General features: G+C 41.9%; 1 protein-coding gene across 1 annotated transcript in view; it reads left to right on the plus strand.

The window, feature by feature from the left end:
- si:ch211-183d21.1 overlaps positions 1-16,215 on the plus strand; it is a 40,081-nt gene that overhangs the window by 4,171 nt on the left and 19,695 nt on the right. Inside the window, exons 3-4 of the mRNA XM_021316830.2 lie at positions 3,475-3,655; positions 12,385-12,524. Of these exons, the coding sequence (XP_021172505.2) occupies positions 3,475-3,655; positions 12,385-12,524 (321 nt within the window). The remainder of the gene's footprint in view (positions 1-3,474; positions 3,656-12,384; positions 12,525-16,215) is intronic.

A 16,215-nucleotide genomic window follows, 5' to 3' on the forward strand; every position in this document is an offset into this window, starting at 1 on the left:
CATTTCATACAAAGTTTTAATAGATCAGACTGGATTAATGGATGGAATATTGGCAGAGTTTAGATAGCGTATTGTTTCTTATTTTCTTTATATTTATGCATTTATTTTTTAATATGTAACAGCATATATGTAATGTTTAAAAGAAGAAGAAAGAGAGTAAGGAAACATTGAATCAGAATCAGACATACTTTAATGATCCCAGGGGGAAATTACTTTTGTTTCATGCTCCAGAATACACACATTGTTATATATATATTTACAACATTTCACATAAATTTAGACTTTAGACAGCTTTATTTGTCATTTTGTTTGCACAAAGTGCGCACAGAACGAAATTTCGTTTGCATACAGCTTAAAAACTCATAGTAAACTGCACTAATTATCAGAATATAGATGCAGATAATACCATATCACAATAGTCACCATCACTTCACCTTGGGAATCCCAGTGACGTGATGGTGACTTGTGCAAAGAACAGTACGTTTTGTGATGTTTTTACAAAATGGGTATAAATATTCAAAAGGGTGGACAGAATGACAAACTTGCAGCGACCCGGTTCTGATCCATGTACACTTTCAAACTGATCTGTTAGCGTTTACATTAGGAAACATCTTAATAATGTGCAGCAATTAATACATTTCCCTCCTATAGATTTACATATTTAAAAATTATATGATGTACTTACATAAAAGCAACAGTGCTATTACCAATAAACGTTAATAATGACAATAATGCTAGTCATAATAGCAATCATAATAATAATGAAGTATTGTGTATATTATTTATTTATAATCCCTCTTTACTCCCCCGTGATTCGAACTCTTGGTTTCAACCTTGCCTGAGCTCTACATTCAGGGTTTGTTGTTGATTTTAAACGTCTTAACTTCTAAGTTTCTTCTCTATTAAGAGTTTTTAATGTTTATCCTTGAAATTTAATAATTTTGGTTGTATAAACAGTGAGTTAGTGTGTTCTGGGTACCCAGCATTGTTAATGATTTTTATATACAGTATGATTAATGACTGTTGCAGTTTTGTTATCGTTTCCCCAGATCTCTGCACAGGAACTGAAATGGGATAAATATCAGGAACAGGACAGAATGTGCAGCGCTTTATGATTTAATACACGTTTGTCTTTGGGCGACACAGAGAAGCTTTTTCACAGTTTTTTTGTTTTGAACATATTTGACATGAGGTTTCCTGTTTAGTTTATCATCAATAATGACACCAGTAGTTTTTTTATAGTAATAAAACACTTTATTACTCTAAAACCATAATCTTAATTTATTCATTCTTTGTTACATTCTTTAACAGTTGTTCTAAGTCTTTTCTAACATAATTTTTTTTTCTGCCATAGGCAAATAATACAAAACAATTTAGTTCAGATACTTTGCATTTGGCAAAGTACCTAAGCAGTGTCCAGACAATCAGATCCCATCACTTTGCAGTTTTGCAATTTTGGATGTCATAAACACACCAGCCTTAATTAGGATATTTTTTAAATCTCTAAAAACCTCTGTCATTATTATTCTAATACTTAACAAATAGCAATTCATTTGGCTAATCCTAACTGGGCTAAAACAGGAAAGATTTTGTCTGATTTGAAGTTAGTAACTGATAAAAAAAAGGTTGTGTGACTTTTTATGAAGCATATCTAAATATCTGGTTTCAGCTGTAGTTACTTTTATGCATAGACTAAGGTAAAAGTATATGATTAAAAACCTGCTGATTTAGTTTTAAATGCTTATTGCACAGAATAAAACTCCTGCTCTAGATCCAGCATCGCAGGTACAACAAGCTGACACCTGCTAGCTTAGCAAACCGCAGACTGGAGCAGCTAGCTGCAGATATGCTGCTCGTAGCCGTGCAGCTGAAAGTTAAAGCACCTTGACTGGAAATATTTCCACACATCTTCTCTGTCTTTTAAGTGAACAAAAATGGGCAGCAACAGGTTGGGAAGGGGTCAGAAAAGCTCTGATAACCCAGGTCACTTCAGTTTCTCTGGCATTTTATTTAAAGGTTTATTGTGCAAAGTTTGAAGTTATTTGTTTTCTTTCCTATACATTTCCTTACAATTGCCCGCCATGTAAAAAGGGGAATCCTCTATTTTCCTCAGTTATCTCTATAGGCTGGACATGCAGTTCATGAGAGAGCGATCCGGGCCGAATCCTCTGGGTGTGACGCGCTGCACGCTCTCTTTCACCTGGCTACTTTATTGATTCTCCGTCTTAATCAATGCATTAGCGGGAGAACACGGGCTGACGTCGATATTTATAACTTTCTGACCCAGAAGACATCACGCCTTTTAAAGAAAAGACCTGTGCAGTCGCAGCGGCAGATGCTTTTCCTCTTCTCCTATCCAGGTGCAAAACACTGGCAAGGCAAGGCAAGGCAAATTTATTTATATAGCACAATTCAGTACAGAGACAATGCAAAGTGCTTTACATGATTAAAATATAGGAAAATAAAACAGGTGTCATTTCAACTTGTCGCCAGAGGGGGCAGACGTGTGCATGAATCCTGGAACTTGCACAATGTTCCTTTAAATCACAGAAACGGTGTGACAGAATATTTTAGCATATCTCAAACTCTAACTTTAAAACAATCCTGACGTTTCTTGATACTAGAAAGCGACTCATGCACAAGAGTTCAGCCGTGCATCTTTGACTTTCTGAGTCAGACCCCGAAGCAGAAGAAGTGGAACCTGTTAGTAGTCTGCTGTTAGCGTTAGCTTGCTCTGAACGACAAATCAAACATTCCTGCTACCGCCTACGTTCCTTCCTCGTTAAGCCAACTGGGATACAACAAGGACACCACCAGCTAAACATATAAAAACAAAATCACCTCTGGTTTCTGTTCATGCAGAAGTGAATTTTTCCAACTATTGTGGTAATTCATACCTTAAGTCTGAACATCTTTGTTAGAATTGGGAACAAATGTTTCAAACATGATGCAGATTTTAATAAACTGGTGTAAACTTGTTACAAAGACAGTGAAGCATTTTTCTGTTGATTCATTCACTCTATTGGTTTTCCTATAAATCAGTAGAGTGAGGGAATGAGTGAATTACCTGGACGTCCCCAACGTCCAGGTAAAAAAAAAGATTATTTCCATCTTCAGAGACTTGGACTTGGCCCTCATTGACCAGAGAATCCACTTCGACTTGGAAGAATAAAACTGCTTTTGGGTCCACTAGGTTTTCACAGTCTCATAAAATCCCAATATACTATATTAAATACAAACATACAGGCTGAGGATGTGGAGAAATCTGTGATGCTGTGGGCCTGCTTCTCTGGAAACACCCTGGAAACCTTGTCAGGGTGCATGGCATAACCTTTGCAATGTCAGGACATTTTAAATAAAAAAAAAAAAAGCGACTCATGTTTGCTTTGTTATTTTGTTTTTTTGCCCAATTTTCTGTCATTTGTTGATTAATTTAATTGTAAAATCTTTGTTCCTGTTACTGCTTCTCCTCAGGAGACGAGTCTGGTGCCGTGGCCGTTTACAGCGGCAGAGCTGCAGACTTTCCGGTGGGGAGTCCGCTGAGCCAGACGCAGCCTCTCGATGCATTCGTATTCGCCGGTCCTGGAGACGTGCCAAGCTCCAACCTCACAGAGACGCTCATCCCAGGCAGGCTGGCATTCACGCTCAGTAACAGGCAAGAGCCTCTTCAAATAAAACCACTCCAATTCATTTAGGCGTATTTCTGATTGCCTCTTTGTTAAATGTGTTTCTGCTGTTCTGCGGTTTGTTGCGATCGATGTCTTGAGCAACGCATGAAGGGGTCATCGTGTGACTGTAGTTCCTCTTTGCTTTGCGGTGTCAGCAGTGGATAGAAAACAGCTTTTTGCTCAGTGAAACCCACTTAAAATAAATTTACAGCAAATTTACACCTTTAACAAAAAAAGAAGTCATCACACATGTGCTTTCAGCACACACTTCATGCTGAAATGTGTGACAAACTATTTAAGACTCAGTTTTGCTCAATTCGGACAGGATTTCCTGTACCTTTAGTGCTCCCACCACCACAGTTGTATGTTTGCATTTTACTGTCATAACTTCAGACTTTAATGTATTTTATTGAGATTTTATATCATAGATCCGGTTCTATACAACTAAATTACTTGGGGGGCCACAGGTACTGAAGGTCAACAGCTCAGGGGCCGGACATCCAGCAATTAAATCTAATGTGCAAAAAAAGTATCACAATGATCTGTTGCGTTTTTATATATATATATATATATATATATATATATATATATATATATATATATATATATATATATATATATATATATATATATATATATATATATATATATATTACTGCATCAAAAATAACCCAAATGTGTAACTCAACGAAAGATGTCAAGTCTTGAAAATGCTTTAATTTTTTTGAAATGCATAACTGAAAAACAAACATGAGAAAATATATCAGAATTTTTGGAAACTTTAGATGTTCAAAATTTAAAGGAAAATGCACAAAGAATCACGTCTTTTCTGCTAAAACATGCCAGTTTCACTTTTTACTGTTCACACAGACAATAACAGAAACCTAAAAGGCTGTTTCTATTTCAATCAGTAACCTTAGATTAAAAGCTAGTAGATAGCAAAGTTGCAAATGAACAAAAAACATTACAGCTGATATGATAAGGTCTAATATTTCTCATCAAAACAATGTTGCAACGCCGTAATGTAGCGTAGTGACCCAAAAGGCGCTCCTGATGGACACTGTAGTGTTATTAGGGCTTCCATGGGACTGTTAATTTGTTCACTATTTTTAATTTTAACCTTTTTCTATGTGTTCATTGGTGTGGGGGTTCTGGAGGGGCAGTTAGACAGTTCTTGGACACTTGTTTCTACCACATCTTTTCCTTCGTCTCTATTAATGTGCTTAGACTCAGTGCTCTGTGAACAACCAGCCTCTTCAGCAATTACCTTTTTTCTCGTTCTACTTGTCAAAGTGTCAACGGTCGTCTTCTGGACAACCGTCCAGTCAGCAGTCTTCTCCATGATTGTCGCCTACAGAACTAGACTGAGAGACCATTTAAAGGCCTTTGCAGGTGTTAATTAGTTAATTAGCTGATCAGAGGGTGGCACCAGGTGTCTTCAGTTTTGGAGCTTTTTACAATATTAAAATTTTCTGATACTGGATTTGAGGTTTTTATTAGTTGTCAGTTATAATAATCATTATTAAAAGAAATAAACATTTGAAATGTATCAGTCTGTGTGTAATGCATGAATATAATGACCAAATTTCACTTTTTGAATGGAATTACTGAAACAAAATGTACTTTTTCCTGGTATTGTAATTATATGACCAGCATCTGTACTCCATTAGAACTGAGCATTTGGTTCTTATTGCTGGGATGGCAAAAATCAGCTGCCTGAGTTTAACCCTAACCACTCTACACGTCACAGTGTTTTTAAACTTGTAGAAATTTGACAGCCAACACCAGAATGGCAGATACGGCAGGAAGAGAGGAGGGAAAAAAATAGTGTTGAACCTAATTTGATCGACTGCAAACACCAGGAGTGTGTGGTGCTACAGGGGTGGGACATAAATAAATATTCTGCCAAAGTCTAATAATATCGCATCAAAAATTAACACGTTCTCATTGCATTGAGATAGTAGTTTATAAATACTGTATATAGGTGGCGGTGGAACCACTGGGAGGCGCCATGTTGCGTCCCTATTTGCACATTTGTTTTAAAGTAGTACGCACAGTTTTACTTTTGAAATCATACATCCTGTTATTTTTATCATTTAAGTTTAGGAAAAAGACCTTTTGTAAATGAATTGGCAATAGTCTCTTTCTGGCTTTAAACATAACTAATAACATTTTTAAATTAACCAACTCATTTAGTTTTAAGATATTTGATTGATTGAATAAACAATTTATTTGTATGATCTCTAACATTCACGTTGTATAAAAATTATCATAGATTTAATACTAGTAATAGTAATTAATTAATAATAATAAATTGTTCAGGAGGTGAAGAGACATTACTTTTTATTCTGTTTTATTGGAGTTTAATTCTGCAAACTAAATATCTGCTTCAGTGTCTAGCAAGAAAAGACCAATAAATAAAAAAATATATATACACGGTGTCATGGTTTTCAGGTGACGAGTCCACATGCAGATACGATCGGGAGGCAAAACACAGTTTTAAGATGTTTATTATAAGAAACAGGCAGATCTAAGGACGGGACTACGGGTGAGTCGGCTGGATCAGAACGTCAAGGCTGGCGAGTCTGTAAGAGAGAGGAAGTCAGAAACTCTGAAAGTTGAACCAGGGGAATTGCTAGAAGTGCGCTGCTTACCATTTAGCCGGGCGGACCTAACCGGGAAGAAGTAGCGTCGGGGAAACTCTATGATTCTACTCAGCTGGAGGTAGGCGGCTGGTGGCTGAGGACGGCTGATGTAACTGGCGAGGGATCCTGAGCGAACCTCGTCGGCAACGGTTGACAGATGGATTGACCAGAGTGAAATGCAGAACCAGCAGGAACCGGGAGAGGGGAACTCAGGCCTCGCTGGGTAACATCCAGGATGTATGAGGGGAGCGCCAGAGCAAAATCTGAGCAGGCGGTTCTGCTGGTCTGTTTCTTCGGAACGAGACGTCAAGACGGGTGAGTGCATCCAAGCACAAAAATCTGAGGCAAACAGAGATCCAAAAATTAGTCAAAAACGAAGAGCAAAAAACTCACAAGCTGGTGTCCGAGCGTAGGGACAGAGGCCACGTCGTACCACGACTGGTTAAGGCTCTGGCGTCTTCCATCTGTCAGCGCTCTGCTTAAGAAGCCAGAGGAAGCCGCCTGCAACGAGCTGCAGGTGTGGGCCACGCCTCCTCAGCCAACCAGACACACCTGTGGAATAGAGTTAGAGTAGAGCAGCACAGAGAATCCTGACACTACCCCCCCCTCAACGGCCGCCTCCTGGCGGCCCAGACGAAGAGGTGCTGGGCTGAGTAGCCCAAAAATCTGCAATCAAGTCCTTATCCAAAATAGTAGCTGCGGAAACCCACGAGCGCTCCTCAGAGCTACGACCCTCCCAGTCGACGAGGTATTGGTGACCCCTACCTCGCCGACGGGCATCCACAACCCTGAGAACCCGAGGGTTCTGACTGTCCTGGGAGGGTGGAGGGGGTCCGGAAGGAGGGCACAAGTTGCTGTCCAAAACGGGCTTGATCTGGGACACATGAAAAGTAGGGTGTACTCGGGAGTGAGGGGGCAAACGTAAACGGACAGTGCTCGGGTTAATCACTGTCTCTATCTCATAGGGACCAGTGAACCGGGGAGCAAGCTTCTTAGCGGATGGATTGGACAAAACGTCTCTGGAAGATAACCAAACCTTCTGACCGGGGCGATACTGAGGAGCTGGTCGGCGGTGCTGGTCGGCAAACCTCTTGCTCCGCTCTGCGGTGCGAGTGAGGGCAGTGATGGTTGATCTCCAGATGTCCTGGCAGCGAGCAATGTAGTCGTTTACAGATGTGAAGGGAATCCTGAGTTCCTCTGTGGGTAGAAGTGGAGGCTGATATCCCAAAGCAACCTCAAAAGGTGAACGTCCAGTAGCTGAGGTGATGTGTGAATTAAGGGCATACTCCACCCAGGGCAAAAACTTGTTCCAGTCGGAGGGTGAAGATGACGTAAGGCAGCGGAGAGTAGTCTCTAGTTGCTGGTTCATGCGTTCAGTTTGGCCATTAGTCTGAGGATGATATCCAGAGGTGAGTGTATAACGGGCACCCAGAGCAGAGCAAAAGTGCCGCCAGACCTGGGAGATAAACTGAGGACCCCGGTCAGAGAGGATATCAACAGGGATGCCGTGAAGCCTGAACACATGTCTGATAAGAAGCTGAGCTGTCTGGAGTGCGTTGGGTAATTTGCGGATGGGAATAAGATGACAGGACTTAGAAAACCGATCAACTACCGTCAAAATAGTTGACATACCTTGGGACAAGGGGAGACCGGTAACGAAATCAATCGCTATGTGGGACCATGGACGTCTGGGGATGGGAAGAGGATTTAACAAACCGGAAGGTGGCTGTGTAGAAGACTTATTCTGGGCGCAAACGGGGCAGGCGAGAACATATTCTCGAACATCCTTCGTCCATGAAGGCCACCAGAATCGCCGGGAGACCTGGGACTGGGTTCTAAAAATGCCCGGATGGGCGGAAAACTTCGTGTCATGACTCCAACGTAGAACCTCAGGACGAACAGACTGGGGAACGTACTTAAGCCCAGGTGGCCCTGTACCTGGGTCCGGGTCTGAGAGTTGGGCCTGTCTGATTCTGTCCTCCAGATCCCAATGCAGCGCTCCAACCGTACAGGTGGGAGGAAGAATCGGTTCCGGCTCCCTCTCTTGTTCAGAAGATGTAAACAGACGGGACAGTGCATCAGGCTTGACATTTCTGGAGCCGGGTCTGTAGGTGATGGTGAGGTTGAATCGAGAGAAAAACAAAGACCAACGGGCCTGTCTAGAGTTGAGTCGACGGGCTGACTGCAGATAGGAGAGGTTCTTGTGATCTGTCCATATTATGATGGGCTGCTCGGATCCCTCTAACCAGTGCCGCCACTCCTCCAACGCTAGTTTAATAGCTAGTAGCTCACGATCACCTACATCATAGTTCTGCTCTGCTGGTGATAACCGACGGGAGAAGAACGCACAAGGGTGCAACTTACAGTCTACCTCCGACTGTTGGGACAAAACCGCTCCCACCCCGGTATTAGAGGCATCAATCTCTAAGATAAACTGTTTAGCTGGGTCGGGGTGAACTAGTATGGGAGCCTGGGAAAAACGGGCCTTAAGTTTACTGAAAGCCTCCTCGGCCTCTGGACTCCAGACATAAGGTACTTTGGGGGAAGTGAGAGCATGTAAAGGAGATGCTACCTGACTATAGTTCCTGATAAAGCGCCGATAGAAGTTAGCGAAACCAAGAAAGCGTTGGAGCTGTTTGCGCGACTCAGGAACAGGCCATTCCACCACTGCCCTTATCTTTTCTGGATCAGACTTCACCTGTCCGCCCTCTAAAATCAGACCAAGAAAGGAAACAGAAGACTGGTGAAAATCACACTTCTCGGCCTTAACAAATAAGCGATTCTCTAATAATCGCTGGAGAACAAGACGGACGTGTTGTTTATGTTGTTCTAGGTCACGAGAGTAAATCAGGATATCGTCAAGATAAACGAAAACAAAAACATTCAGAAAATCCCGAAGGACATCGTTCACTAATGCTTGAAAAACTGCCGGGGCATTGCACAAACCAAAAGGCATGACTAAATATTCAAAGTGACCTAGCGGGGTCTTAAAGGCCGTCTTCCACTCATCCCCCTGTCTCACCCGAACCAAATGATAAGCGTTGCGCAGATCAAGTTTAGTGAAGATCTTAGCATTCTGGACTGGTTCGAGGGCTGAGGATAATAGAGGGAGCGGGTACTTGTTCTTAACGGTTATTTGGTTAAGCCCTCGATAATCGATACAGGGTCGAAGGGTACCATCCTTCTTACCAACAAAAAAAAACCCCGCACCCAATGGGGAGGATGAAGGACGGATTAACCCCGTAGCTAGAGACTCCCCTATATACTTCTCGAGCGCTTGACGTTCTGACCTGGAGATGTTGTAGAGCCGACTCACCGGTAGTGGAGCCCCAGGCAAAAGGTCAATAGCGCAATCGTAAGGGCGATGTGGGGGAAGGGAACAAGCCTGAGTCTTACTGAATACTCTTTGAAGATCGTGGTATTCCTCCGGAACTAGCGATAGGTCAAGAACGTCCCCAGACTCTGTCTCAGGGGAAGGGGTATCAGATACAGGGCGAGCGGACTGTAAGCAACGAGAATGACAAGCTGGAGACCAAGATTCTAATCGGGACTCGGCCCAGTTAAACTGCGGGCTATGGACACTTAACCAGGCTAAACCCAAAACAACGGGTGAACGCTTTACAGGGAACACAAAAAACGAAAGTTGTTCCCGGTGGTTACCCGAAACTATCACTACTAGAGGTCGAGTGCGATGGGTGATTAAGGTTAAACTCTGCCCATCCAAGGACGACACCCGGAGAGGCTCGGGTAAAGGTTCGACCGGCACCCGAAGCTGATCCACTACGGTTTGGTCAATTAGGTTGAAGTCCGAACCGGAATCAACTAGAGCCGAGACATCGAAAGTATCCTGATCGAACATTAACGTCACGGGTAAATGTAAGCGAGAAAGAGATGGCGCTTTAGTTACTACTCGGGGGCTAGAACTCTTAACGTCCACCGTTCTCCCCGTTACGAACGGTGGACTGGATCTTTTGGCCGAACCGGACAATCCTTAAGGAAATGACCTTCCCCCCCACAGTATAGACATAAGTTGCCCGCGAAACGCTGTTGACGCTCCTTATTGGTTAAACCAACCTGGCCCAACTGCATAGGTTCAGGAGGTGATGGAGCGGACCGCGGTTCCCTATGGGTGAGCGTGGAAGGGGTGGATGATCGCATGACTTGGTTCGGTCTAACTCGGCTCCGACTACGTAGCCGGGTATCCAACCGGATGGCTAGCGCCACAAAATCTTCAAAATCCCCGGGTTCCTCCACCCGGGCTAATTCATCCTTAAGGGACTCATCAAGAGCCTGAAAAAATACTGCCTTTAACGGTCTGGGTTGCCAATCCGCCGCTGCGGCAACCGTACGAAACTCCACTGAGAAGTCAGATACGCGTCGACCGCGCTGTTTTAACGTAAGGAGATGACGAGACTGATGAGCCGAATCTAACTCGGGCGAAAAAATAGTCTTAAACTCGGTAACGAATTCCTGAAAAGTAACCCCGAATGACTGACAATCAGGGAATCGAGCCTCAGCCCAACTAAGTGCTTTACCTGTTAGGAGTCGTAGTACATAAGATATCTTAACCTCATCTGAGGCGAAAGTCTGGGGGGATCGGTTAAACACCAGTTTACACTGGAAAAGGAAACCTCCGCAACTCCCATGGTCACCAGAGAACTTCTCCGGACTAGGTGACGCGCTCTCAAGTGGCGGAGCCCAAAGCTGATTCTCAGCGCTCGGAGCGACGGGAGGCGGGGTGCTAGTGTTTTGAGTGACAGGCGACGTCATCGCGGAAGTAACAGTGTCCATGAGCTGACTAAACTGAGCGGCTAATCTATGAAGCTGCTCCTGTGTTGAATTTACGGCTAAACCTAGCGACTGCATCTGTTCTTGCTGTGCGGCTAACTGCCGCCCGAACGTATCCGCTGGACTTTGGTGGCCAGAGCCTTCTTCTGTCATGGTTTTCAGGTGACGAGTCCACATGCAGATACGATCGGGAGGCAAAACACAGTTTTAAGATGTTTATTATAAGAAACAGGCAGATCTAAGGACGGGACTACGGGTGAGTCGGCTGGATCAGAACGTCAAGGCTGGCGAGTCTGTAAGAGAGAGGAAGTCAGAAACTCTGAAAGTTGAACCAGGGGAATTGCTAGAAGTGCGCTGCTTACCATTTAGCCGGGCGGACCTAACCGGGAAGAAGTAGCGTCGGGGAAACTCTATGATTCTACTCAGCTGGAGGTAGGCGGCTGGTGGCTGAGGACGGCTGATGTAACTGGCGAGGGATCCTGAGCGAACCTCGTCGGCAACGGTTGACAGATGGATTGACCAGAGTGAAATGCAGAACCAGCAGGAACCGGGAGAGGGGAACTCAGGCCTCGCTGGGTAACATCCAGGATGTATGAGGGGAGCGCCAGAGCAAAATCTGAGCAGGCGGTTCTGCTGGTCTGTTTCTTCGGAACGAGACGTCAAGACGGGTGAGTGCATCCAAGCACAAAAATCTGAGGCAAACAGAGATCCAAAAATTAGTCAAAAACGAAGAGCAAAAAACTCACAAGCTGGTGTCCGAGCGTAGGGACAGAGGCCACGTCGTACCACGACTGGTTAAGGCTCTGGCGTCTTCCATCTGTCAGCGCTCTGCTTAAGAAGCCAGAGGAAGCCGCCTGCAACGAGCTGCAGGTGTGGGCCACGCCTCCTCAGCCAACCAGACACACCTGTGGAATAGAGTTAGAGTAGAGCAGCACAGAGAATCCTGACACACGGAGGAAATAACTAAAATGCATGATTGTAATTGAATAGTACACACAAAGGTCCAAACATACACAAATGCATGCACAGAAATTAAAAAGAAACATTGTAAAAGTAAACCATTATTTCAACTTTTCCTCATTTAAAAACAGTTACAGTCAAAGGAATCAGTGTTATGTTTTTCTAATGTAGTGTTTTGTCAGACGGGAACCGCTGGAGAAAGAAGTGAAGAATGTGACAGAAGTCATGACAGACTTGATCTACATAAATGCGTTTATGTGAATGTTAATATTACATGTTGCCTCAGTCTGGGTCGTCATGGCTGTTTCCCTTTGTGTTTGCAGTTTGCGAGAGGGAGGCTTCTATCTCAGCCGTTGTGGTGTGGCCACCTGGGCCAGAGATCCTGGTGTTTTCTGGGAGGCCCCACAAACTCCTGGGTTGCCCAACAAGTGCCCCTGGCCAAAAATCTGCCCTCACACCATTTGTAAGTCTTTTAATGTCTCTCCCTCTGGTTATATTTAGGTTTGCTGTAGCATACATTCTGGTCACACATGTTTCAGCTGATCAGAGAATAATATCAGACAGAGATACCATGAGTACCGTATTTTCGACTATAAGGTGCATTTAAAATCCCTTAAAATCTTCTTTATAATCCAGTGCGCATTATATATGATCACCGTTGTGCTTACTGACTGATTTTATGTGGTACAATGCGCTCAAAAATCTGTTAAAATGGATGTATATTCGGAGCATTACGGTACACTGTGTCACTCACTGAGCTATATAATACACTGGAGTGCTAATCGCCGCTGTTAGAACGAGTCGCTGTGAAGCCACCAGCCGCCATATTGGTACTCCCTATTTCCCTCCAGTAACTAGGGAATATGTGCGCTACAGCATCGAATAACAAGGATTTTCTCATGTTCGGGGGGGGCTTAAGACTTTTAAAATGTCAAATGCCATATAGTTTTATGTTATGTTCTAAAAATATCAAGTACTGAGAAAGTCATGTGCTGAAATATTTTGCATTTTATTCATTTAAATATATATGTTTAACATTTATAAATATATAAATAACAATATACAAAAACATATGTTTACATATATATACATATACACATACTTATATATACATATATATATATTTAATATGAATAACATGTAAAATATTTCAGCACCTAATTTCCTAGTAGTTGATAGTGTTAGTACATCCACTGACTGTAGAATTACCTGTGAAACGTTTTCACTCAGCCAGAAAACTGCTTGTTGTTGCAACCAAATCCTGTGGGATTCTGTGAGAGTAGGGAGTAGCAAGATGGCGGCCAGTGACTTCAGTTTTTCGGCAAAATCAGCACTCCAGTGTATTATATAGCTCAGTGGTGTCACTACCTGATAGGACCCCTGAGGTGTCTACAAGACTGCCTGACTGTAATGTCTAAACTAGAAGTGCATTCATGTAAGGCAGCCCGTGCCCGGAAGTATGCGCTAGCGACAATAAAAGCTATTAGTTGAATAACTTAGTTGAATAGAATAACTTCCGAGTCGCCGAAAAATAATGTAATTACGGTACTGAAAATACTTATTACTATACTTAAATCATTAAATAATGCTAAACTATATCGTAAATAAAATATTGAAGACTTTTCTGAAATAAATTTATAAGTTTTACATTCTCTCCATTGTATTGCTTGAGGTCATCATTGGATATGCTCAGAAGTCCGGGAAGATGTCATTGCGCAACGTTTATCTGTATTGTCTGAATGCACTCTTTTAGTTTTATTGCTTGTTCAAACAGGACTGGAAAAAAATATTTCATCCTTAATTATACGGGGAATTTCGTTATACAAATAATCTTGTTCTAAACATTTATTTTATTAGAAAGTTAAAATTATCGATTGAGATTTTAGCGCCCTCTGGTGTACACATCATAAACTTTTCTTTTTTTTTACAAAAACGAACAGGGAATAGAAAAAAGAACACACACACACAAAGCGAAGGCATACATTATTAAAAAAACATTTATTAAGCACAAAATACATACATATGCAAATCAAATAAATTATTTAAATTTTATTTTTTTTAATTCAAAATAAAATACGTTTCTGTACTCCTATATGTGTTTATAGCTGGGGGTTTAAGTACTTTAAGAAATGGTTTATAAATTTTTATTTTCCTAACCACAACTGGGAAACATTTTTGCTATTAAAAAAAACAAAAAAACAATGTTTTTTTTAATGTATTTCTGTTGTTTAATTTTTAGTATATGCAATATTGCCGCAAATACAAAGATATACAAAACGAAACCCCTGCTTTGAAAAAATACAAAATGATAAAAAAGTAAGAAAAACGAAATATTTCCTACCGGAAGTTATTCTGTTCGCGCACGCACAAATGAGCTGATGGTACGCATCGTGCTACCGGTACGGGTCGGGTAGTGACAGCTGCATTAGCAGCTAGCAGTTAGCCAGCTGCGGCGCTTTCACTGTGCTTACAAACTGTTTATATCTTTCTTTTGACTTTGTAGCCAAAATTTTGGCATGCTAAAACAAAGTGATGGCGGCTTCTTCAACGCTAATGTAACCGAGCGTCGTCAGCTAGTTCAGGCTTTATTAGCCGACTCCGTCATACGACCAGATGACGACTCAGAGCTACATCCTGTCTTATTTCAGAAAAGGCTCTGAAATGAAGACACAGGCTGTCGAGCTTAAAAGACTTTGCATAGTAAAAACTTGGACTAAAGCAGCAATTTGATTGCAGAATTGTTTTTTTTAACCACATAGACATATTCTTTGCTGTTTCTTACTGGGGTATCAACTGAAAAGTTACAGGCAACTGGAAGAAACACATTTTTTAAATAATGTTTTGAAATTATATCCTTTAATGTTCCTAGTTTTTGGTGTAAATGTGCAAAAAAACAATGTTTGATTTAGGTTTTAGAGTTTTCTTAGTTTCTAAACAGAAAATCCTATTTTTATTAGTCCTCTTTATAATTTATTTATTTGAATCTTTGTACCGTCTCTCCTTTGCTCTTATTTATGTCAGCTAGTTCAGGCTTTATTAGCCGACTCCGTCATACAACCAGATGACGACTCAAGAGCTACATCCTGTCTTATTTCAGAAAAGGGTCTGAAATGAAGCCACAGCTTAAAAGACTTTGCGTAGTAAAAACTCGGACTAAAGCAGCAATTTGATTGCAGAATTGGGGCTTTTTAACAACATAGACATATTCTTTGCTGTTTCTCACTGGGATATCAACTGAAAAGTCACAGGCAACTGGAAGAAACACATTTTTTAAATAATGTTTTGAAATTATATCCTTTAATGTTCCTAGTTTTTGGTGTAAATGTGCAAAAAACAATGTTTGATTTAGGTTTTAGAGTTTTCTAAACAGAATATCCTATTTTTTTAAACCACCTTATTAGTCCTCTTTATAATTATTATTTTTTTAATCTTTGTACCGTCTCTCCTTTGCTCTTATTTTAGCTGTAATATTTATAGTTCTGGAGTTTCACAAATACGTTACATGTGTAGTGAGTTGCTTCGTAGGTAAACCTTTTTTCTGAGGTGGATGGGGTGAACACCTCCAGCTTGAGAATTATCCACCATTTTTACCTTGTATAGTTAAATCTGTAACGGCTGTGATGCACCAGCTGGTTTACCTCATGAGCTTTTTATGCCTTTGGACTCGGACCCTGAAATGTAATGATAGCGAGTGAAACTACAGGGAAAACTCTGCAGTCTGTCTAACATGGTCTGATGTATCTGTGCTGATCTCATACTGGTGCTGGTAGCCGAAGCAAGAGAGAGCCGCCCCAGGCCATGTTCTCATTGAGCACCCAGATAGCCTGGGGATGGGGGGGGGGGAAGGGGGGGGCTTCCTCATCCTCATCCTCACCATGTTGCTTTTCAGGCTGGAGTTTTTCTTCTCGATGGAAACGGAGCCAACGGGCCGTGATCTGCTTGATTCAGGCCGCCGGCTTTCTGCCGGGTGTGTTTATGTCCTTCAGGGCAAACAGGACCGAACTGGTTGTCTTATATAACAGCCTGTTGGTTGTGCTTTTTTTTTTCCGCAACATTGGAAATAAAAAAAAGAAACATAATGATTCTCCAGCTCTGTTAGGTACTGTTAATCAGAGTTTTCTTGTCAGCATGTTTGAACTGACTTGCCTAAATGT

Source organism: Fundulus heteroclitus, unplaced genomic scaffold (genome assembly GCF_011125445.2).
Source record: "Fundulus heteroclitus isolate FHET01 unplaced genomic scaffold, MU-UCD_Fhet_4.1 scaffold_47, whole genome shotgun sequence".
Classification (NCBI taxonomy): Eukaryota; Metazoa; Chordata; class Actinopteri; order Cyprinodontiformes; family Fundulidae; genus Fundulus; species Fundulus heteroclitus.